General features: G+C 35.0%; 2 protein-coding genes across 3 annotated transcripts; both read left to right on the top strand.

Annotated features, from left to right (window-relative positions):
- Positions 1 to 10,858: 10,858 nt before the first annotated feature.
- Positions 10,859 to 14,085, top strand: LOC135849690 (heat shock 70 kDa protein cognate 4). Its single transcript, XM_065370212.1, has 5 exons — positions 10,859 to 11,050; positions 11,400 to 11,609; positions 11,865 to 12,013; positions 12,168 to 12,377; positions 12,463 to 14,085. Exons 2-5 carry the CDS (start codon positions 11,405 to 11,407, stop codon positions 13,861 to 13,863), a joined length of 1,965 nt encoding a protein of 654 aa, XP_065226284.1. The 5' UTR covers positions 10,859 to 11,050; positions 11,400 to 11,404; the 3' UTR covers positions 13,864 to 14,085.
- Positions 14,086 to 19,381: 5,296 nt separating this feature from the next.
- LOC135849689 (probable splicing factor, arginine/serine-rich 6) lies at positions 19,382 to 23,445 on the top strand. 2 transcript variants are annotated; one of them, XM_065370211.1, is made up of 6 exons: positions 19,382 to 20,359; positions 20,480 to 20,565; positions 20,644 to 20,797; positions 20,864 to 21,091; positions 21,878 to 22,234; positions 23,153 to 23,445. In XM_065370211.1, exons 2-6 carry the CDS (start codon positions 20,493 to 20,495, stop codon positions 23,193 to 23,195), a joined length of 855 nt encoding a protein of 284 aa, XP_065226283.1. In that variant the 5' UTR covers positions 19,382 to 20,359; positions 20,480 to 20,492; the 3' UTR covers positions 23,196 to 23,445. The 2 variants fall into 2 exon arrangements, with proteins under 2 accessions (XP_065226283.1, XP_065226282.1); XM_065370210.1 differs by having other exon boundaries at positions 19,383 to 20,344.
- The last annotated feature ends 1,875 nt before the right edge of the window (positions 23,446 to 25,320 follow it).

Raw genomic sequence — 25,320 nt, 5'->3', positions numbered from 1 at the left:
TTGAAAAATGTTGAGATCAGAAAAACCAAAAAGAAAAACCTATTTTTTTTCTATAAAATCGATTGATGTCCTTCTACTTTTTAAATCACAAATTTTCCAAAGCTGAAAACTTTTGCCCTCGCTTCGCTGGGGCCATTCAACATGCTACTTGGGTCATTCCATGTCAACTCAACCAACGTTTTTGGGTCATGTCCTTCGATTTCGCTCAAATTTTTTTTACAATATCTACCCACCCAGTAAGTAAGAAAGCCGCAATCAGTTTGGTCCCAACCCCCTCAGGGGACGGATGGAGGGGCTTCTATTATTTTCAATACTTTGATCAAAACTGATTTCACAGTTCGAAAAAGCATTGAATTTAGAACTTTTTAAGTATGTTGAAATTTTCAAAAGTAGAAAGTTGAACTTTCAATTTGAAAGTTCAAATTTCAAAATGGCGCTGTAAGTGGGAGCTACCATTTAAAATTTTGAAAAAATTTCCATAGATGTAAATTTTGATACTTTTTCGAAATATTTAGGTTTCGAGATGGCACTCGTTGACGGAGGGGGAGCATCCCCACCCCCAATTTTGGATGAAACGTTTGAAAGAAAATCTGGGGCATGTGATATATCGAATTGTATGTTTTTGGTGACGCTGAACACGAATATGACGTCAGATTTTTGATTTGGCCCGTCCACGGCCCCCTGCACCTCCCCAAAGCGGGTAACCCAAAAAAAAAATGGTAACATTCGTGTGACACATGAAATAGTATGTTTTCGATATCGCTGAACACGAATATAGCCATAGTTTTTTAAATCATCGACCTCACCTATGGCCCCCAGAACCTCCCCCAATAGGTAAAAGTCCAAAAAAATTGTTGGGGGCCGTGGATGAGGCCCAATCAAAAATCTGACGTCATACTCGTGTTCAGCGTCACCAAAAACATATTATTCCATGTGTCGCATGAACAAAACACTTTTTTGAACTTTTACCCTCTTTGGGGAGGTGCTGAGGGCCGTGGATGGGGTCCTATCAAAAATCTAACGTCATATTCGTGTTCAGCGTCACCAAAAACATACAATTCAATACATCACATGCCCCAGATTTCTTTCGAACGTTTCACCCAAAATTGGGGGTGGGGGTGCTCCCCCTCCGTCAACGAGTGCCATCTCGAAACTTAAATATTTCAAAAAAGTATCAATATGTACATCTATGGAAATTTTTTCAAAATTTTAAATGGTAGCTCCCACTTACAGCACCATTTTGAAATTTGAACTTTCAAATTCAAAGTTCAACTTTCAACTTTTGAAAATTTCAAAATACTTAAAAAGTTCAAAATTGAATGCCCTTTCGAACTGTGAAATCAGTTTTGATCAAAGTATCATAGTTTTGGAGGAATGGGCTGCTGAAGTTGAGTACCTCGAGACAATGTGAAAATAATGAAAGCCCTCCCCACACCCGCCCCCTAAGGGGGCTGGGGCCAAACTGATTGCGGCTTTCTTACTTACTGGGTGGGTAGATATTGTAATATAAAACTGAGCGAAATCGAAAGACATGACTTTCAAAATCGCCTTTTTTTGGTTGAGTTGACATGGAATGACCCACTTGTAAGTAGGTGTACAAAAAATGCAAAATTTTCACTTTTTCTGAACAGAACAGAACTACTGGATTTTCAAAGTTTTTTGATACTATACAGTGCTCAGTGCTCAGCATGTTAGCTAAAATTTTGATTATTGTGGCAAAATAACAATTTTTTGTCGGCAAAAGGACGATGCGATCTTCCTCCCAAGTATAGCATAACTTGTCTTTTCTTCGGCCCCCTCAGGCCCGGATTTTCTCTGCACAGCCCTGCATATTTATTCATAATTTTTGAGTTTGAAATGTTTGAATTTGAAATTTGAAGTTTTTGTTGCCAAGTAGCAAATTAGATTAATGTATGAAAAAATTCATGAAAGAAAATAATTTTTTTTTCATTTCCTTTTGAACTTTAAGAAAAATTTTGAAAACTGAAACTGAAATAGAAAACTGAAATGAAAACTTGAACTGAAAAAAGCAAAACTGAAAACTAAAACTGAAACTAGAACTGAAATGAGAAAAACTTAAACTGAAAACTGAAAACTTGAACTGAAAAAAATAAAACTGAAACTAAAAACTAAAAACTTGAACTGAAAAAAATAAAACTGAAACTAAAAACTAAAAACTTGAACTGAAATGTAAAAGTTTTGCCATTCACATTCACTGAATTTTTTTTGACAAAATCATCAATCTATTCTCCAAAATTTTTATTTTTTTCAAAAGCTTTTGCCCTCGCTTCGCTCCGGCCAATTTGAATTGAATCCCTTCTTTAGTTCTTTCCGTTAAGAGCCTAAGAGTCAGAGTTTGAAAAAACCATTGATGGAAATCAAATTTAGAAAAAGTTGAAATCAGAAAAACCGAATCGCGAATTCTCTCATTAAAATTGATTTTGTTCTACTTTTTGAACAACAAACTATTCAATCTTTTGCACTCGCTTTGCCTGGGTCAATTTGAATTTTGATTCTCTTCTCAGAGTTACAATTTCAAGAAACCCAGGGCTTTTTTGTGGGGGGAGTCAAAAATTTCCATAAAAACTAAAAAAATGAACGAATTTAAAAAAAATGAAAAAATGAATAAATTTTGGCAACTTTTTAAAAAAATGTTGAATTATCGGAATAGTAAAGTGCGAAAGTACTTATCTTGCACGTCGAGGAGCCCGCTCAAGAATTATTGCACCCCCCCCACCCCCGTCGATCCTCTAGGACAACTTTTTTCTTAAAGGGGGAGTCCTGAGGAACATTTGTAGCCCTTGTACTAAAAAAAAGTTGCCCTACTTACAAAATGGCGGACATTTTGATTGACAGATCGGCCGAAATCGCAGATTTTGCGTTCCAACATAGGCCTTGCACGAAATTTTTTAAACCTTACAAAGGTAGATCAAAAGATCGGGCACAAAATTTTCGCCTGTTAAAATTTCAAGTGCTAAAGTGCATTTTTAGATTTTTGGTGAATTTTTGAAAATCAAATTCAGGCCAAAAATGAGGGGAAAAATCAAAATTTCACCTAATTGACCAAGAAAGCTGAAATTTGGGATATACCATATTTTCGACATACCAAATCGATTGGAAACTGTTTCAAACCGTTTTGAGCAGTTTTGGAGCCTCCAGAAAATTTCATCAAAATGGAGTAGAAAAGCAGAAATTTATTCTGCAAACTGATTTCAATGCGCTACGAAGTACTGCAGGTAAATTTCAAGTCGTTTTGGAGCCTCCAGCGATTTTTTTAAAATTCTGGAGCCTCCAGCAGATTTTTTAAATTTTAATTTTTTACAAAATTTCATCAAATGGAGATGGAAAGCTGAAATTTACTCTACACTCCAATTTTAACACTCTCTGAAGACGACTTCAGGTGAGTTCTCAAGTCATTTTGGAGCCTCCAGCGACTTTTTGAAAATTACTGGAGGCTCCAGCAGATTTTTTAAGCTTCAAATTTTTACAAAATTTCATCAATGGAGATGGAAAGCTGAAATTTATTTCGCTGACTAATTTCAATGCGATATGAAGTCGAGTACATGGTGGTTTCAAATGGTATTGAAGCTTCCAGCTACTTTTTGGAAATTTCAATTTTCCAAAAAACGCCATACGACCTTTCAAAAAGTCGCTGGAGGCTCCAAAACAACTTTAAATCCACCAGCAGTCGACTTCGTAGCGTATTGAAATTAGTTTGCAAAATGAATTTGGACTTTCCATTTCCGTTTGATGAAATTTTGTGGAAATTTTGAGTTTCAAAAACATCTACTAGAGGCTCCAGTAATTTTCAAAAAGTCGCTGGAGGCTCCAAAATGACTTGAACCCACCTGAAGTCGTCTTCAGAAGGTGTTAAAATTGGAGTGTAGAGTAAATTTCAGCTTTCCATCTCCATTTGATAAAATTTTGTAAAAATTTAAAGTTTGAAGCTTCGATTTTTTTTCTCTCAAAAATTCGAATTATGTACAGTGGCGGGGGCAGTGATGGAAAACTGAAACTGAAACTAAAACTGAAACTGGTTAAAAACTTGAACTGAAATGGAGAAACTGAAACTAAAACTGAAACTAGAACTGAAATGAGAAAAACTTAAACTGAAAACTGAAAACTTGAACTGAAAAAAATAAAACTGAAACTAAAAACTGAAAACTTGAACTGAAAAAAATGAAACTGAAACTAAAAACTAAAAACTTGAACTGAAATGTAAAAGTTTTGCCATTCACTGAATTTTGTCGACAAATTCATCAATCTATTATCAAAATTCTTATTTGTTTCAAAAATGTTTGCCCTCGCTTCGCTCGGGCCAATTTGAATCTTTTCTTTTCAAAAAAAACATTGATGAAAATGAAATTTAGAAAAAGTTGAAATCAGAAAAACAGAATGGCGAATTCTCTCATTAAAATTGATATTGTTCTACTTTTTGAACTACAAATTATCCAATATTTTGCCCTCGCTTTGCATGGGTCAATTTGATACTCTTCTCAGAAGTCAGAGTTACAATTTCAAGAAACCTATTGAATTTGAAAAATGTTGAGATCAGAAAAACCAAAAATAAAAACCTATTTTTTTTTCATTAAAATCGATTGATGTCGTTCTACTTTTTAAATCACAAATTTTCCAAAGCTGAAAACTTTTGCCCTCGCTTTGCTGGGGCCATTCAAGATGCTACTTGGGTCATTCCATGTCAACTCAACCAACATTTTTGGGTCATGTCCTTCTATTTCGCTCAAATTTTTTTTACAATATCTACTCACCCAGTAAGTAAGAAAGCCGCAATCAGTTTGGCCCCAGCCCCCTCAGGGGGCGGATGGAGGGGCTTCTATTATTTTCAATACTTTGATCAAAACTGATTTCACAGTTCAAAAAACATTGAATTTAGAACTTTTCAAGTATTTTGAAATTTTCAAAAGTTGAAAGTTGAACTTTGAATTTGAAAGTTCAAATTTCAAAATGGTGCTATAAGTGGGAGCTACCATTTAAAATTTTGAAAAAGTTTCCATAGATGTACATTTTGATACTTTTTCGAAATATTTAAGTTTCGAGATGGCACTCGTTGACGGAGGGGGAGCACCCCCAACCCCAATTTTGGGTGAAACGTTCGAAAGAAAATCTGGGGCATGTGATATATCGAATTGTATGTTTTTGGCGACGCTGAACACGAATATGACGTTAGATTTTTGATAGGACCCCATCCACGGCCCCCAGCACCTCCCTAAAGGGGGTAAAAGTTCAAAAAAGTGTTTTGTTCATGCGACACATGGAATAATATGTTTTTGGTGACGCTGAACACGAATATGACGTCAGATTTTTGATTTGACCCGTCCACGGCCCCCTGCACCTCCCCAAAGCGGATAACCCAAAAAAAATGGTAACATTCGTGTGACACATGAAATAGTATGTTTTCGATATCGCTGAACACGAATATAGCCATAGTTTTTTAAATCGACCTCACTTATGGCCCCCAGAACCTCCACCAATAGGTAAAAGTCCAAAAAAATTGTTGGGGGGCCGTGGATGGGGTCCTATCAAAAATCTAACGTCATATTCGTGTTCAGCGTCGCCAAAAACATACAATTCGATACATCACATGCCCCAGATTTTCTTTCGAACGTTTCATCCAAAATTGGGGTTGGGGGTGCTCCCCCTCCGTCAACGAGTGCCATCTCGAAACTTGAATATTTCGAAAAAGTATCAAAATGTACATCTATGGAAACTTTTTCAAAATTTTAAATGGTAGCTCCCACTTATAGCACCATTTTGAAATTTGAACTTTCAAATTCAAAGTTCAACTTTCAACTCTTGAAAATTTCAAAATACTTAAAAAGTTCAAAATTCAATGCCCTTTCGAACTGTGAAATCAGTTTTGATCAAAGTATCATAGTTTTGGAGGAATGGTCTGCTGAAGTTGAGTACCTCGAGACAATGTGAAAATAATGGAAGCCCTCCCCCCACCCGCCCCCTGAGGGGGCTGGGGCCAAACTGATTGCGGCTTTCTTATTTACTAGGTGGGTAGATATTGTAAAATAAAATTTGAGCGAAATCGAAAGACATGACTTTCAGAATCGCCTTTTTTTGGTTGAGTTGACATGGAATGACCCATTTGTAATTGTAAGTAGGTGTACAAAAAATGCAAATTTTTCACTTTTTCTGAACAGAACAGAACTACTGGATTTTCAAAGTTTTTTGATACTATACAGTGCTCACTGCTCAGCATGTTAATTAAAATTTTGATTTTTGATTATTGTGGCAAAATAACAATTTTTTGTCGGCAAAAGGACGATGCGATCTTCCTCCCAAGTATAGAGTACAGCATAACTTGTCTTTTCTTCGGCCCCCTCAGGCCCGGATTTTCTCTGCACAGCCCTGCATATTTATTCATAATTTTTGAGTTTGAAATGTTTGAATTTGAAATTTGAAGTGTTGCCAAGTAGCAAATTAGATTAATGTATGAAAAAATTCATGAGAGAAAATAATTTTTTTTTTCATTTCCTTTTGAACTTTAAGAAAAATTTTGAAAACTGAAACTGAAATAGAAAACTGAAATAAAAACTTGAACTGAAAAAAGCAAAACTGAAAACTGAAACTAAAAACTTGAACTGAAAAAAGTAAAACTGAAACTTAAAACTGAAAACTTGAACTGAAAAAAATAAAACTGAAACTAAAAACTGAAAACTTGAACTGAAAAAAATAAAACTGTAACTAAAAAGTAAAAACTAAAAACTTGAACTGAAATGAAAAAGTTTTGCCATCACTGGGCGGGGGGGGGATGAAAATTAGGGGCTTGCAACTTCAATTCAGCGTCCCCCTCAGAAAAGAAATACAAAAAAGGCCTGACTGAAACCTAGTGAATTTGCAAAATGTTGAGATCAGAAAAACCTAATTTTTTCATTAAAATTTTTGTTGTTCTTGTTCTACTTTTTAAATCACTAATTTTTCAAAACTGAAAACTTTTGCTGAACAGAACAGAACTAAGTACTGGATTTTCAAAGTTTTTTTGATACTACAGTGCTCACTGCTCAGCATGTTAATTAAAATTTTGATTATTGTGGTTATAACTTATAAATAACAATTTTTTGTCGGCAAAAGGACGATGCAATCCTCCATCCTCCTCCCAAGTAGCATAACTTGTCTTTTTTGCCCCCCCCCAGACACTGGGTTTCTCTGCACAGCCCTGCATATTTAATTATTTATTCATAATTTTTGAGTTTGCAATGTTTGAATTTGAAATTTGAAGTTTTTGTTACCAACTACCAAGTAGCAAATAAGATGAATGTATGAAAAAATTCATGAAAGAAAAGAAAATTATTTTTAGTGTGCGTAGCACACTATTGGTTTCGCTTTGAGAAATGAAATTTCATTATACATGAATGTTCTCTTAAACTATCCCACCGTTTTTTGTACCTATTGGACACCATTTGAGAATCATTAAGGCGGAGGGAATAGATTATTTTTCATTCAATTCGGATGGGTAATTGCTGAGTAATTGCAATTTTAGTTCATTATTTTAATGCATAAATTCCTAAAAAAGGAGAAAGGGGACTTGTAAACCACCTGCCGCTCATTGTACCCTGCTATACCCCCAGCCTTATCCTTTCATCATTTTATAAACAGCTGCGTTGCATTGTACCCTGTTACACCCCCAGTCTGCCAGCTGTGTATTTCAAGTGGGAGTGGCTTGGTGGGGTGTTTACCAAACAAATATATTATTTTAATGCCGTAACCCTCGTAGTGAAGTGGTGGATGAGTGGATAGGGCATGTAGGTAGGAATAGGAAATTTAGGGACCCAGGTTCGAATCCCCGTGAGGTAAGTAGGTAGGTGACAGATTTTTCATAGGAAAATCGGATAGGTAAATGCTTTGGAGTTTACTACCTACGTAGTACATGATAATGGGGCAAAAATAATGCAGAAATTGAGTTATGAATTCTGATATCATTTGCTAACTAAAAATTCATTTCATTAATTTTTTGTCTACCTATAGCCATAAGTATAGAAAGAATTACCTTGACATGAATAATTTTTAACTTTTTACTTATAATTTAAAAATTACTTCAAAATGAGTAATTAAACTAATTTTTGTACAATTGAAACATGAAATTTTTATTATCATGATTTAGTAAAAATTATTAAAACAAAATGATTTTTACTATTGGTGCCTATAGCAAAATTTATTAAAATGATAATTTTTACTAAATGATTACAGTAAAAATTATTAAATGGGATCTGGTACTTAATTGTGCTAAATACCAGTATTTAGTTAAATTTTTTTGTAAAAATTACCCATATTTTTTTTCGTGTAATTTAGAGGCAATTCAAATTCTTAACATATTTTATAAGATTTAATTCTTAATTTAGAATAAAAAGCAAGTTCTGAAAGTTGGTTTGAAAATTTATAAATTTGAAGACAATGGAAATTCTAAAAAAAATAGTATGAAAATTTGTATTTAGAGACGCTGAGAATTCCAAAAATTGATTAAAAGTTCTGTAAGTTGCAGATAATGTGAACTTGAAAATTATATAAAATAAGTATTGTAATATTTATGTACAAGATGAGAATTCTGAAAAATTGGAGGCAATGTAAATTCCAAAAATTGAGTAAACGTTTTACAATTTGTGAACAATATGAACTTGAAAATTGAATTTGAAATTTTTTAATTTAAAGACAATACGAATTCTGAAAAATTATTCAAAATTTGACTATTTAGAGGCAGTGTGAATTCTAAAAATTGATTGCAAATTTCCTAACTCAGCAGCAATGCAAAATTCTGAAAATTTATTGAAAACTTTATGAAATTGTAGCGATGGGGAATTCGGGAAATTGATTTGAAATTTTGTAAATTTTAAAACAATGCAAACTATGAAAAACAACTAGAAATTTCTTAATTTAGAAGCAATACAAGCTTATAAATTATTCTGAAATACCTATTGTAATTTGGAAAATATGAAAACACCGAAAAACAATTATTATTTTGAAGCAGTGAGAGTTTCAAAAATTCTCATTACTGTGACATGGTTGATTCACTTATGCACTACCTAGATGTAATAACGGTTATAGCTGTAGAAAAAGCAGCTAGCTACGCACACTTTGCAGCTAAGCTTTGCTTAGCTGTCTAGTTTCATTTCGTTTTGAACCTCAACTCAAGGTCCTTAAGAAATAAAATTATGAAAACTGAAACTGAAATGAAAAACTGAAAACTTGAACTGAAAAAAACAAAACTGAAAACTGAAACTAAAAACTTGAACACTGGAAAAAGTAAAACTGAAACTAAAAACTAAAGTTCTAGATTAGGGAAGTATACGCATACGCCATTTTGGTTCGACACAACGGATGTAAACAACATTAGAACGTATGTACGCATACAATCTTACGTGTAAAAAATGCAATTTTTTCGATTGTTCGCGGGTTCGGGTGAATTTTTAAGTAGTTTCCAGCTAAAGACAATGAAATTTCCTATCGATTGATGTTAAATTTTTGTTATTTCGCGCAAAATTGACGATTTTCTGAATACTTATATTATCCGATTTTTTCATACTATATGTGTCAACTTCAAACTAAAAATACTCGAAATCTTCAGTGAACACACAGGTATTTTAATATAGCAAAATGTTCGTAATTTCTTCGTCTTTAAAATGAGTGTTTATCGAAAGCTCTACATGCAACCGTTCAAAAGTTGTAGAAGTTTAAAGTTGCGAAAACAATGCAAAAACCAACCGCGGATGGTAAGTATTGAACTTTGAATTACTAGAATTACTCAAAATTTTCAACGAACACATAGGTATATTAATACAGCAAAACGTTCGTTATTTTATCCTTTTTAAAATGGGTCTTTACCGAAAGCTCTACCTTCTACCGTTCAAAAATTCTTGAAGATCAAAGTTGCGGAAAATGTTCTACAATCAACACTAAGTGACTGATAACAGTGATAACACAATTTGAACACTTTCCGCAACTTTGATCTTCAAGAATTTTTGAACGGTAGAAGGTAGAGCTTTCGGTAAAGATCCATTTTAAAAAGGATAAAATAACGAACGTTTTGCTGTATTAATATACCTATGTGTTCGTTGAAAATTTTGAGTAATTCTAGTTCAAAGTTCAATACTTACCATAGTTACCATCCGCGGTTGGTTTTTGCATTGTTTTCGCAACTTTAAACTTCTACAACTTTTGAACGGTTGCATGTAGAGCTTTCGATAAACACTCATTTTAAAGACGAAGAAATTACGAACATTTTGCTATATTAAAATACCTGTGTGTTCACTGAAGATTTCGAGTATTTTTAGTTTGAAGTTGACACATATAGTATGAAAAAATCGGATAATATAAGTATTCAGAAAATCGTCAATTTTGCGCGAAATAACAAAAATTTAACATCAATCGATAGGAAATTTCATTGTCTTTAGCTGGAAACTACTTAAAAATTCACCCGAACCCGCGAACAATCGAAAAAATTGCATTTTTTACACGTAAGATTGTATGCGTACATACGTTCTAATGTTGTTTACATCCGTTGTGTCGAACCAAAATGGCGTATGCGTATACTTCCCTAATCTAGAACTTTACTAAAAACTAACTAAAAACTTGAACTGAAAAAAATAAAACTGAAACTAAAAACTAAAAACTTTGAACTGAAATGAAAAAGTTTTGCCATCACTGTTTTCCATCATCATGTCGGTTTCTTTTATCAAGGGATTTGTGTTTAGCTGTTTACCGTTACAACTGGACGCACTTCGGCAAACGTGACTAATGGGCCAATCACAGATGACGAACAATTTCAACAAGTGACGCTATTGGGCGGAATATTCTAGAATAATGACTGTGGCAGTAGAAAGAAATCCGCTAACCAGATGTCGGTAACGATTGGCACTCGTACTTCAATTCCTTTGTGTCAGTAGATAACCTAAACCTATCTATTGATCAGTAAAACTTGAGATTCGTGTGACTGTGATACAAACTTACGCTTTTTTATTCAAAATTAACCTTTTGCAATTGTAATTTTGTTTATTTAATCATTTATTTTCGTGTTTGAATTATTCAGGTGAGTTTTCGTTACATTTATTTTCGTATTTCTGTAATATTTTGTCATTTTACGAGGTACTTTTCTAACTTCCGATGTGAGCTAGGTTACACACGTGAACATATTTGCACATTGTGTCTTGCACTTGGAAAGCTTTGATATTTCTTATTTCACAATATGCCTTATTTGGTTAACTTTCTGAGATACTCGTTGCCACGTCTTGTGCAAATATATTCGCGATTTGCGAACGTTTGTAAAAAATTGTTACGATCATTACCGTAAATGTGTTTCACCTTGATGTACTTCCTCGTGTAGTAGTGCTCGTCTCGTAATCGATTATTATCTAACGTTGTGCGTATATTTATTGCAGAAAAAATGGCAAAAGCTCCAGCTATTGGTATCGATTTGGGTACTACGTACTCGTGTGTCGGTGTATTCCAACACGGTAAAGTCGAAATTATCGCTAACGATCAAGGTAACAGAACCACGCCGAGTTATGTCGCCTTCACTGACACCGAACGTTTGATCGGTGATGCGGCTAAAAATCAAGTTGCGATGAACCCTAACAACACCATTTTCGGTGAGTTATTTCGTATTTCAATATTCATTTTTATATGGCTACAACATAGAATTGACATCGGTTTATAAATGTTGGTCAGAGCTCGTAGCCTAAAGCAATGTACACTCATAGTCCCAATTTAACTAACATCATGTTGATTGGATCTCCTCCGTGTACGACAGATTTTTATTACCTAGGCCTGAATGTATTTTTAAATGTGTATTCATTGTTGCTCCTGAATGTATTTTTAAATGTGTATTCATTGTTGCTTCACAGATGCCAAAAGATTAATAGGCCGTAAATTTGATGACGCCACTGTTCAGGCCGATATGAAACACTGGCCATTCGAAGTCATTAATGATAACACCAAACCTAAAATTAAAGTTGAATATAAAGGCGAAGCTAAAACTTTCTTCCCAGAAGAAGTAAGTTGGATTAATTATTCATGTAGATTGAACTTTATATTGTGTTGATGTTTTTCGTAGTTTTTATTGATTCAATGTTGGCGTAAAAATTCATTTTTATCGTTTTATTTACCTGTTGTTTTCATGACTCTAATCGTATTACGTTCATTTACAGGTTTCTTCTATGGTTTTGGTTAAAATGAAAGAAACTGCCGAAGCTTATTTAGGAAAAACCGTTACTAATGCTGTTATTACCGTACCAGCTTATTTCAACGATTCTCAAAGACAGGCCACAAAAGATGCCGGTACCATCTCCGGTTTGAACGTATTACGTATCATTAACGAACCTACCGCTGCTGCCATCGCTTACGGTTTAGATAAGAAAGTACGTATTATTTTTGCAACGTCACGTTCATCGTATTGTTTTTGAATTGAATTAACTAACCCATTTGTATGTTTTTGTTTTGTAGGGCACAGGCGAACGTAACGTATTGATTTTCGATCTCGGTGGTGGTACCTTCGATGTATCCATCTTGACCATCGAAGACGGTATTTTCGAAGTAAAATCAACCGCCGGTGATACTCACTTGGGTGGTGAAGATTTCGACAACCGAATGGTCAACCATTTCGTTCAAGAATTCAAACGTAAATACAAGAAAGATCTCACCCAAAACAAGAGAGCCCTACGTCGTCTGAGAACTGCCTGCGAACGAGCAAAGAGAACGTTATCATCGTCGACTCAAGCCAGCATTGAAATCGATTCGCTCTACGAAGGTATCGATTTCTACACCTCCATCACTCGTGCTCGTTTCGAAGAATTGAACGCCGATTTATTCCGAAGCACGATGGAACCAGTGGAAAAATCGATCCGAGATGCTAAAATGGACAAAGCTCAAATCCACGATATCGTCTTAGTCGGTGGTTCAACCCGTATCCCGAAAGTACAAAAATTATTGCAAGATTTCTTCAACGGTAAAGAACTGAACAAATCGATCAACCCCGACGAAGCTGTAGCCTACGGTGCCGCCGTCCAAGCCGCCATTTTACACGGTGACAAATCGGAAGAAGTACAAGATTTGCTCTTATTAGACGTAACGCCATTGTCTTTGGGTATCGAAACCGCCGGAGGTGTGATGACCGTACTCATCAAACGTAACACAACCATTCCAACCAAACAAACGCAAACTTTCACCACCTACTCCGATAACCAACCCGGTGTATTGATCCAAGTCTACGAAGGAGAACGTGCGATGACCAAGGATAACAACCTCTTGGGTAAATTCGAATTGACCGGTATCCCTCCAGCACCTCGTGGCGTACCTCAAATCGAAGTCACCTTCGATATCGACGCTAACGGTATCCTTAACGTAAGCGCCATCGAAAAATCCACCGGCAAAGAAAACAAAATCACCATCACCAACGACAAAGGCCGTCTCAGCAAGGACGAAATCGAACGTATGGTCAACGACGCCGAAAAATACAAAGCCGAAGACGATAAACAAAAATCTGTCATCTCCGCCAAAAACTCGTTAGAATCGTACTGCTTCAACATGAAGAGCACCGTCGAAGACGAGAAATTGAAAGATAAAATCACCGAAGCCGATAAAAACACGATTTTGGAAAAATGCAACGAAACCATCCGCTGGTTAGACACCAACCAATTGGCCGAAAAAGAAGAATTCGAACACAAACAAAAAGAATTAGAAGGTATTTTCAATCCGATCATTACTAAATTGTACCAAAGCGGTGGTGTTCCTCCTACTGGTATGCCAGGTGGTGGCTTCCCCGGAGCTGGCGGTTTCCCCGGTGCCGGTGGAGCTGCTCCCAGTGGTGGCGGATCCGCTGGTCCTACCATCGAAGAAGTCGATTAAACGTAATTGGTTGTTCATCAGTGAATCCTCATTGTTTTCCATCATACAAAGCAATTTAGTCATTCCTATTATTTTTTTAAAACTTTGTATTCCAATTTTTTCATACGTGTGTTTTGTTTGTTCATTTTGCTCCTTTTTCGCTCTCGGGATTCACTCGTAATATTTAAAAAAATAAATCCAAACGATATTGTAATAGTTCAATAAATCTTCAGTTTTACCGACTTTGAGCTTTCTTATTTCGAAGTAACGAGGAGTGTACACGTACATTAATTTTTATTCGGTTTACATTATTTACAATTTCCAAATGACTTATTCTAATATTGTTGAGTATTGGATTCATTCAGTTCGTCGCCTAATGAATAATTCGGTTTATCTAGTCCAATATGTAAATTGCTATCATCATCCAAGTTGTTCAACGAACTGCTATGGGGAAGTTTCTCCTGAAACAAGTTTGAATTATTAAAACATGTATTTCGATGAAACTTTGTTATCAGACAGGTGATGATATATTGATTGGTCATCTTATTCGTCGAAAATGAATAGAATTTCATCTTCTGCGTCCGGAATTCTTTAGTAATTAAAAACGATGACGTGTTCGATTCGTGTTAAAATTGTAATTCGTCGATAGGCTAAATTACGTCTTTCGAAGTAATGTTGCTTGATTTGGTGAAAGTATTCGAGAATTCGCTACTGTTGAATCGAGTGAAGGTCATTTTTTTATCGTGTACTGTGCCCCAAAATGTGCCAAAAATCTCCAAAAGTTGACAAAAATTTTTGCTTTTCAGAAAAATGGTTGAAATCTTTTATCTTTCGTTTGCTAAATGGTCCGGCATATGACAATAGGAGTAATTGCACCCCCTCCCCCCACCGATCGTCCGGGACAACTTTTTTCTTAAAAGGGACATCCTAAGGAACATTTTAAAGCAAACTTGCCCAAAAAAAAGTTGGCCTTACTTACAAAATGGCGGCCATTTTGACTGACAGGTCAGCCGAAATCGCAGATTTTGCGTTTCAACATAGGACTTTCACGACATTTTTCAAACTTTGCAAAGGTAGATCGAAAGATCATGCAAAAATTTATTACCTGTCAAAATTTCAAGTGCTAAAGTGCGTTTTTCGATTTTTGAAAATCGAATTTAGGCCAAAAATGAGGGGAAAAATCAAAATTTTACCAAATTGACCAAGAAAGCTGAAATTTGGGATATACCCTATTCTCGACATGCCAAATCGATTGGAAACGGTTTCAACCCGTTTTAAGCTGTTCTGGAGCCTCCAGCAGATTTTTGAAACTCAAAATGTCCACAAAATTCCATCAAATTGGAGTTGTAAAGCTGAAATTTATTCTAAAAACTAATTTCAATACGCTACGAAGTACTGCAGGTGAATTTAAAAGTCGCTTTGGAGCCTCCAGCAACTTTTTGAAAATTCCTAAAGCCTCCAGCAGATTTTTGAAACTTTAAATTTTCACAAAATTTCATCAAATCGAGATGGAAAGCTGAAATTTACTCTACATTCCAATTTTAACACCCTCTGAAGACGACTTCAGGTGGGTTCAAGTCATTTTAGAGCCTCCAGCGACATTTTTGAAAATTACTGGAGCCTCCAGTAGATTTTTGAAACTTAAAATTTCCCCAAAATTTCATCAAACTGAGATGGAGAGTCGAAATTCATTCTGCAAACTAATTTCAATACGTTACGAAGTTGACTGCTGGTGGATGTCAAGTCGTTATGGAGCCTCCAGCGACTGTTCGAAAGGTTGTATGGCGTTTTTTTTGGAAAATTGAAATTTCCAGAAGTAGCTGGAAGCTTCAAAACCATCTGAAACCACCATGTAGCCTGCGAAGTAAATTTCAGCTTGCCCATTCCATTTGATGAATTAATGTTGGGGAAATTTCAAGCTTCAAAAAACTACTGGAGGCTCCAGTAATTTTCAAAAAAGTCGCTGTAGGCTCTAAAATGACTTGAACACACCTGAAGTCGTCTTCAGAGAGTGTTAAAATTAATTTGCACAATGAATTTCGACTCTCCATCTCCATTTGATGAAATTTTGTGAAAATTTAAAGTTTTAAAAATCTGCTGGAGGCTCCAGTAATTTTCAAAAATGTCGCTGGAGGCTCTAAAATGACTTGAACCCACCGGAAGTCGTCTTCAGAGGGTGTAAAAATTAGTTTGCAGAATGAGGTTAGACTCTTCACTGGAGGCTCCAGTAATTTTCAAAAATGTCGCTGGAGGCTCTAAAATGACTTGAACCCACCTGAAGTCGTCTTCAGAGGGTGTTAAAATTGGAGTGTAGAGTAAATTTCAGCTTTCCATCTCCATTTATTGAAATTTTGTGAAAATTTAAAATTTCAAAAATCTGCTTTAGAATTTTCAAAAAATCGCTGGAGGCTCCAAAGCGACTTTTAAAGTTACCTGCAGTAATTCGTAGCGTATTGAAATTAGTTTTTAGAATAAATTTCAGCTTTACAACTCCAATTTGATGGAATTTTGTGGACATTTTGAGTTTCAGAAATCTGCTGGAGGCTCCAAAACAGCTCAAAACGGATTGAAACCGTTTCCAATCGATTTGGCATGTCGAGAATAGGGTATATCCCAAATTTCAACTTTCTTGGTCAATTTGGTAAAATTTTGATTTTTTTCCTCATTTTTGACCTAAATTCGATTTTCAAAAATTCACCGAAAATCGAAAAACGCACTTTAGCACTTGAAATTTTGACACGTAATAAATTTTTGCATGATCTTTCGATCTACCTTTGTAAAGTTTGAAAAATTTCGTTCAAGTTCTATGTTGAAACGCAAAATCTGCGATTTCGGCTGACCTGTCAATCAAAATGGCCGCCATTTTGTAAGTAAGGCCAACTTTTTTTTGAGCAAGTTTGCTTTAAAATGTTCCTTAGGATGTCCCTTTTAAGAAAAAAGTTGTCCCGGAGGATCGGGGGGGGGGGTTGCAATTACTCCTATTGTCATATGCTGCGGACAAAAAAGCTTCAAAAAAATGTTGCTTCTTTCCAAAGATATTGTCTCGAAGTCTCGCTTTTTTGGCCAAAAATTTGTCAAACATTCTCGGTTTCTCAAAAATTTACGCTTTTTAGAAAAATGACGGAAGATTGCCCTTTTTTCAGAAAATTCCACAAAGGCCAAATTTTTTCCCGATATTATCCGAAAGTTTTGCTCGTTTGACAGAAATTTGGAAAAAGTGTAATTTTTTCCCAGTAATTTACCCAGGAAGTCCTGCTTTTTGGTTGAATTGTCAAATTCCAGGGTGTCTAACAGTCCTTCCGGTCCTTCTAGGTCAGTAAAAGTTTATCTTTTTGCCTATATATGGGTCCTTCTTTTCAAAAAAGTCACTAAAAAGTCCTCCTTTTTTCCAAATTTTCAAATAATTCTTATCATTTAATCAAAATTAGGAATGGTAATGTTTTACGTCTCATTTTATCAATTTTCCACAGCTTTCGCCTTCGCTTCGCTCAGAAAAGTTTTTTTTTTTGGAATGTGCGAAAAATCAATTTTTTTGGAATTACTTTTCTTCAAACACTCGAAAAGTACATACTTCAAAATTCGTTTTCAGAATTTATTTTTCGTAAATTTAGAAACGAAAAATTGAAATTAGGTATTTATCAAATTCATTTTCTTTTTTAAAAACCACCAAAAATAAATTCTGAAAATAAATTATGAGAAATGGCTATTCTCTACCCCCTTGTTATCAGTAGTGTTTTTGATGAAAACTACGAACTTTGGCCGGGGATTGTGCGAAAACTATTGGACGGATTTTCGTGGGGTTTGGTTTATTTTACTCAGAAAACATTCAAAAGCGAGGGTATGTCGAGATATTTTTGATTTATGTCATTTTGTGGCCGTCATTGGGAATTGAATGGAGGTACTACTGATGCTCAGATCTCCGTTGGAAAAGCTAAATTAGAAAATATGGCTACATACCCTCGCTTTCAATGATAAGGTATTAGCATTAGTGAAAAAAAATTGAAAGAATTTTGAAAATTCACGGAGAAATCCCCGTCTGAAGTTTGGATGGGAGCGGGTCGCGGGACATACGTACGACTAAATTCGTTCACTCTATTACACGCAATCTTATGAACGAACGATGAAAATTACGAACAAATCGGCTTCATATTTCGAACGTTTTCACTAGATTTTCACTGGGGTAGAGAATAGCCTTAAGCACTCGATACTTTCCAAAAAATTCAAAATTTATTTTCAGTATTCATTTTTCGTGAATTTTGAAAGGAATCAAATTGACCTTTTTTTTAAAAAAAAATTCACAAAATACTTTTCTTCGAGCACTCAATACTATTCAAAATTTGAAATTTATTTTCAAAAATTCAAAAAAAAATTTGCGGAAAATGAGTTTTGAATTTTTGAAAAGTATATGACATCCCCCAAAAAAATGCTTCAAAAGCAAAAAATGGTGGCAAGTCGAAGAAAAAAAAACGTAGACGCTGCGCGAAAAAAGTTTTTAAAAGAAAACCGTTTGCATAAAAAAATAGGTAGGTACCTAGGTGATACATACATTTAAAAAAAAAAACCGTCAACACTCATCAAACAATTTTTCAACAATTTTTAGGAAGAATGTATAGATACCTATGGGTACATAAGTGTTTTTTCCGCAAGATGAAGAATCGTAATGGTAGGCGAGAGTGCTTTTACTTCAATCATTTCACTTTTGTTTGAAGCTTTGAATAGTAAAAAAAAGCTGAAGTTTCGACAAAAATGGTCGAAGCAAAAAGGATAAAATGAAGAATATTTTGCTTGCTTTTTAGTAGACCGCTTAGGTGCTCACTACTGCAAAATTTCGAGCAATTTCAATTCAAAATTTGATTTTTACTCCTCGTGACTGTTTTCACAACTTAGTTTGAACATATCCTGAACTCCTGAATAACTTTTCAACAATCAAAGTAGCTAACTTACATTTATAGCTCTCAGTGAAAGTGAAAAACAAATTATTGACAATGAAATTTTGATTCCAAACAGATGACTTTACTGAAAAGTGAAAACACTCGTGTCCCTACACTCACTGAAAATTCTGAGCAACCTCCAATCTCCACAACACCTCCATCTCCATAACCATGAAATGAATTTATTAATTTATTATACACATAAGTGAAACTCAAACTCAAAGTCAAAGTCAAAATTGTATTGATAGACGAAATTTTATCGTCTTAATTTTGATCCAGAAAAATAGTCACGTAAAAGGAAAAGGTAAAAGATCGTAGGTAAATGAATTCAAATTCAAGATAGCTTCGATGAATTCTTGTTTTGAAAAAAAAAGTTTGAAATTTGAATTTTATTTAAATTCAAAAGAACGACATGAACGAAATGAACGCCTGTTACGCATCTCGCATGCAAAAAGAATAGGCTTTGATATTTATCAAACTAAAGCTAGTCGTTCGTACTCAGTAGTCACAATACCACCTATAGTAAAAGGCCTGAGCGCTGTTTTGTGACGTCATCGCTACTTGGTAGTACTTACGTATCTAACATATTATAATACACTATAGAATTGAATGAAAAATGCACTCAAACGAATTAAATCCTGCGAAAATTTTATTTTTCATATTTTATCTACATGAATAATGAATTTATGATCATGTAGGAATGATTTTAATGAAAAAAAATGAAGAAATTAGGTTATAAACAACACTGTTTTTCAACATTAAAGATGAAAGTTATACATAAACTTGACAAAATTATACCTTTTGGCGGATATTACAACACTCACTGGTGAAATATAATTAAATAATCGTCGAATCTTGTCAAAATCCCACTAAAATCATCTAATTGGTTTGAGATGTTGATGGTTTCTTGATTCTTGATTAGATAACCTTATCCATCCATTGTAGTTGGATGGTTGTATTCACAATGCAGATTTAAAACGCATTTTAGATTATATGGTTCACTATTCATTTCACTGCGATGTTATTCCAGTAAAACACAGGCACTAATACACATCAGTTTTCATTTTTATGCACTTCACAAGATATCTACACATCCGAATCACACAATGTCACAACACAAACAGATCGCGAAAAATTCACTTTTGTACAAAAATAAAGTAATCCAACACCACCAGTAGTTGAAAACAACAATATCTCATCCCTACACCACATTTTAGAACGAATATTAATTAAAATGTCATCATTTTAATAACGTTTTTAACGAAAGTTTTACTCTATTTCACGAACTCGCCATTAAATGTACGTTAAAATTCAAATGGTAAACACAATCGAGCCATCTACTAGTGGTGACGTCAGAAGGTGATAACGATTCAGCGCTCAGGCCTTTTACTATAGGTGGTATTGGTAGTCACCATTACTTATTAGTTATTATTACTTGATAATTGAATATTATTTTAATATTTTTGCAATAATTATTAAATCATTTAGTGTTCATTAAGTAGTGTTGAATTGCTCTATCGTGATGATTCGAACAACAGAATAAAACATAGGTACTCATTACACGTTCAAAAGTAAGTTCGTAGCTGGTAAGCATTTCGAGATGCCGCAAAGTCTTGAAGTAATCGGCGCTTCGGCTTCGGTTTATTAGTTTTCGATGTTAACTACAGTACATATTATGTATAATTCATACCTACATTCAATTTCAGGTGATTTTTAGTGATGTCGCGTAGTCGCCATGAAAGTTCTAGCCGCCATGAAAATCCAGATTGTAAGGTTTACATCGGAGAATTAGGTACCTAAATGATACGATTCCTCCTTCGGTAACCAGTTTCTCGATTACCTTTCTCTAATCACTTTATTTATGTATTAGGTTTTAATGCTTCGAAACAAGACGTCGAAGACGCATTTTCATATTATGGTCCAATACGTAACGTGTGGGTGGCCAGGAATCCACCAGGTTTCGCATTCGTCGAGTTCGAAGACGTTAGAGATGCCGAAGACGCGGTCAAAGAAGTTGACGGCAGGTATGATAAAGATCACACTAGAAATTATTCATTGAAAATAAAGCTACAGCTTGTATTTTATTACAGAAGAACCGTCTGTGGAAGACGTGTTCGCGTAGAACGGGCTGGCAATAGACGGGGTAGAGGTGGTTTTAGAGGACGCTCGTTCCGTGGTGGCGGTGGTGGTCACCGAGGACGATCTTTTCATCCCGATGAGCGTGATCGATGTTTCGAATGTGGAGATCGAGGACATTATGCCAGAGAGTGTAGACATAGACGTGGAGGACGACGAAGTCGAGGTCGAGGCGGTGGCCGGTAAGTTCATTGATCAATTTTTTACACTTTGTAGCTGAGTAAGTATTATACTTGGAAACTTGCACTACCTAAATTAGGAGTATACCTATTTTTCTACTATTTCATTGTTGAGTATTGTTATTTTTCTCCTCAAGTTTAACTCGTAGATAATTTTCCAGGATAAATATAATTAAATGTATTGATTCGTGAATTCGCTAAAAGGCTGGTTTAATTTACGAGAACGTGTGTGTTACGACGCGACGTACGCAATCGATTTAAATACGATGCACGAATCATCGAAAAACTTAACGCAGCGTAGACTATAGATCGTTCGATTACGCGCAGCGAAAGCGAAACTACGAAGCGATGATTTAGAGATTCCTTCTTTACGTAGATATGATGCCTGCTGCGTCAGTTTTCTGTTTTTAACTATGGTCGTAAAGAGAGTTTTCGTTACTTACGTTTCGAATCGAATACGTTATTATGTGCGACGACGCATCGTAATCGAATAGTTGAATAGTTTTACGAGGAACTAAATTGTTTATAATTCGACTACGATTACGCTTTTTGTGTAAGTTGAATTGGTTTTTGTTTTTAATAAGGATTTTTATTACTTACCTACTTCTTTTTTTTTTATAGACCGTAACATAAGCTTTTTTTTTGGTCCGAAAAGGATGTTGATATTATGTGTGGATGCAAAATAATAACGAAAAACATTCGAATTCCAATCGTTGAAAAATTCTTAGTTGGGTGTGGTGGAAAGCTAAGCATATTGACCAAAACCTAACGAATGTTTATCCTTTGCAGGTCCTACAGCAGATCAAGATCCCGTTCAGGATCGCGCGATCGTCGCTCAAGATCTCGCGATCGTCGTTCAAGATCTCGGGACCGTCGTTCGAGATCTCGCGATCGTCGCAGTAGGTCGCGGGCTGATCGTCGATCCAGATCTAATTCAAGTTCCCGTTCACGTTCACCATCTCGTACTAGAAATAATAAGCGTAGCAGATCTCGTTCCGATTCACCACGTAATAACGATCGTAAAGCCAAATCTGTATCTAGATCGCGTGATCGGTCAGTATCCAAATCGAAAGCCAAATCAGTATCTAGATCACGTGATCGATCAGTTTCCAAATCGAAATCTAAGTCGAGGACACCGGCTCCGAGGTGAGTGTTGTTTATCCCGACAGTTGTTATCAATTTGTCCATGTCAATTCGACCAAAAAAATGTGATTTTTTGAAAGTCGTGTCTTTCGATTTCGCTTAATTTTTTTTTTACAACATCGTATCAACTCAATGAGTGAGAATTCCGCAATCAGTTCGGTCCCAGCCGAGTAATTAGTGGGGGGGGGGCTTCCATTATTTTCACATCGTCTCGAGGAACTCACCTTCAGCAGCGCATTCTTCCAAAGCAATGATACTTCGATCAAAACTGATTTCACAGTTCGAAAAGGCATTGCAATCTTAACTTTTCGAGCATTTTGAAATTGTCAAAAGTTGAAAGTTGAACTTTCAAATTGAAAGTTCAAAATTTAAAATGGCGCCATAAGTGGAAGCTATCATTAAACATTCTGAAAAAATTTCCATAGGTGTACCTTTTGATGCTTTTTCGAAATATTCAATTTTAGAGATTGGATCTTTCAATGGAAGAGGAGCACCCCCTCCCCCAAATTTGGGTGAAACATTCAAAAAAATCTGGGGCTTGTGATATATCGAAGTGTATGTTTTCGGTGACGCTGAACACGAATATGACGTCAGATTTTTGATTGGATCTCATCCACGGCCCTGAGGACACTCCCCAAATTGTCGTGTAAAAAAAAAATAAGTGCAAAATTTTAGGAAATGATCAATATTCTTCATGAAAATCCTTCAGAATCATCACTTTGAAAAAAATTTAAAAATCAACTGTTGTACATTTAAAATGTAAGACGATGTGATTGGATAGAGCCGATATTTTCTGAACCAGAGGTAGATCGAAAGATCAGCGAAATTGAAGGACATGTCTCAAAAATGTTGGTCGAGTTGAGGTGGAATGACCCAATTATAAGCTGTAATATTAATTCGTGTTACGTATTTGGTTTGCAGGAAAGCCAGTTCTGGATCTCCTGCGAGAAACGGTGATGCCTAATTCTCCGCTACCTTTTTTTTTTTTTATTTGCTGTGTTATTTCTCAACCTCACGATTCAGTTTTTATTTGACACATTCTTCTTACGTTAGTTTAAAATGAAACAGACAGTCTTAACTTTTAAGTTCACATAGACGAACTGTTGGTTTGCAATAATTTTTCTTTTTCATCTTTTACATTTTTTTTTTTTTTCGTTTTTGTGTTAAGTAGTCTATTTCAAGGTGAAATGAAAAATTAAACGTTTAATGCTAAATTTTGTTTTTATTCCGCCAGCAAAACTAGCTGTAGTAAAGGAATTACATGAATTGATGATAGATCTGCCAAAATCGCATGTAAAAAATTTTAGTTATTAAGAGTAAAATAATTTTACCATTTTTACCTTTACTAAAATTTGCATAGTATACATATATTAATATTATGAGTAAATTTACATACCTCAACATTCGGAAGAGTATCCACTTGCAAAAGGTTTTCTTTTTGGAAACTTGCGCCAGGTACTGAGATAAGTAGTTGTTTTTGGCAATATCGATTCCCCCGAATATGTTTTTGCCCGACTACCAAAATCCCAAATAATAAAATCCCGAATGACTTTTGTGCTGTTTTATAATCCCGAATTATGAATCCCCGAAATTGAAAATTTCAAATGCGGTAAAATCTTCAGTGGATTATAATTTTTCAATTTTTCTCTCTGTCATGGAAAATGGCGGATTTTTGTCATCTTTTCTATCCACGCCAAGATTAGTTTTGATCTGAGTCGAGAAACTTTGAAAAAATTGAAAGATTGTCCAAAATTTGAGAGAAAAGTCCTAGCAATTTTTAAACAAGAAAATCGCCTTTGAATGCATCATATTCAGAAAGGGTGGGGGGAGGAGTATGATAAAAATTGAAAATTTAGAATGATGGGGTGAAGGGGATGTGCTTTTTTCATCATAAGTTATTAACGATCCGAAAAATTGAAAAAATGCACTCAAATTTGAAAATTATTGAAGTTTTTAATGAATTTGTGATGACTAAAAAAATCAAATTTTGTATAAAAATTCTATTCAAGTAGTATGTACTATAAAAAATGAGAGAGCGTGACAAAACCCAAGAACATGGTTTTTCTCCAACTCTAATTTGTTTTTTAATTCGATAAATCTACCAGAGAAACAAGATGGGGAGATGGGGTGGAGGAAGAGGGTAACGTCGTCAGCTCAATCAATTATTAATGATCCAAAAAATCAAAAAATAACTACCCTTACCTAATTGTACGAAAAACTTTAAAAATTTTCCATACGTCTTTTATAATAAAAATGCTTCAATATTTTGTCGATCTTTTGTCATTCAGGGAAATGATGTTCTGGTATATTGAATCAGGAAAATATTTTTTGGGTGTTTGGCAGGCGGAATTTCAGCTTTCAAATTTATGGATTTGGGGAAATGGATGGTAACCATATCAATGTTCTTTATGAGATCTTTCACGTCACCTTCAAGGCAATTGTGCAGAGAAATATTCTTCTCAAGATTGGTCATATTTTCATTTTTATGAACCATTGTTGTGAAGATGTTTTGGAAGTTAATCTATGTGCCTTGTATACTGTTGAACTTGACTTATGCAGATCAGATTGTGGAAGTCTAATCTACAAAGTCTGTTGATTTTGATTCTTTTTTAGTGAAGTTTGATGTGCAATTAGTCAATTACGAAGATATTTGTATATTTGCAGAAATTCATTTTGTTCTTCCTGGTCAACGTTGTTATCCAATTCGCAGTTGATTGATTTCGCTTAGTTTTTTCTTTTAAATTCTGCAGTTCTTTCAATTCTTTGTCAATAATTTCAGGTAGTTCAGAGAGGGGCTCGTCATTGGTTTTTATCTTTTTAATGATTCCAGTACATTTCCCCGAGGCCCGAATCGATTCCCCTGAATATGTTTTTGCCGGACTACCAAAATCCTGAATCAGTTATCCGTTATCCCGAATGACTTTTGTGCAGTTTTATGATCCTTGATCCCGAATGCAAAAATCCCAAATTATAAAAACCCGAAATTGGAAATCCCAAATGGGGTAAAATCTTCAATGAATTATAATTTTTCAATTTTTTTTCTCTGTCGTGGAAAATACGGATTTTTTTTAGCTTTTCTATCCATGCCA

This window comes from Planococcus citri, chromosome 1 (assembly GCF_950023065.1).
Source record: "Planococcus citri chromosome 1, ihPlaCitr1.1, whole genome shotgun sequence".
Lineage (NCBI taxonomy): Eukaryota > Metazoa > Arthropoda > Insecta > Hemiptera > Pseudococcidae > Planococcus > Planococcus citri.
This window is presented reverse-complemented; position numbering and strand designations above follow the sequence as displayed.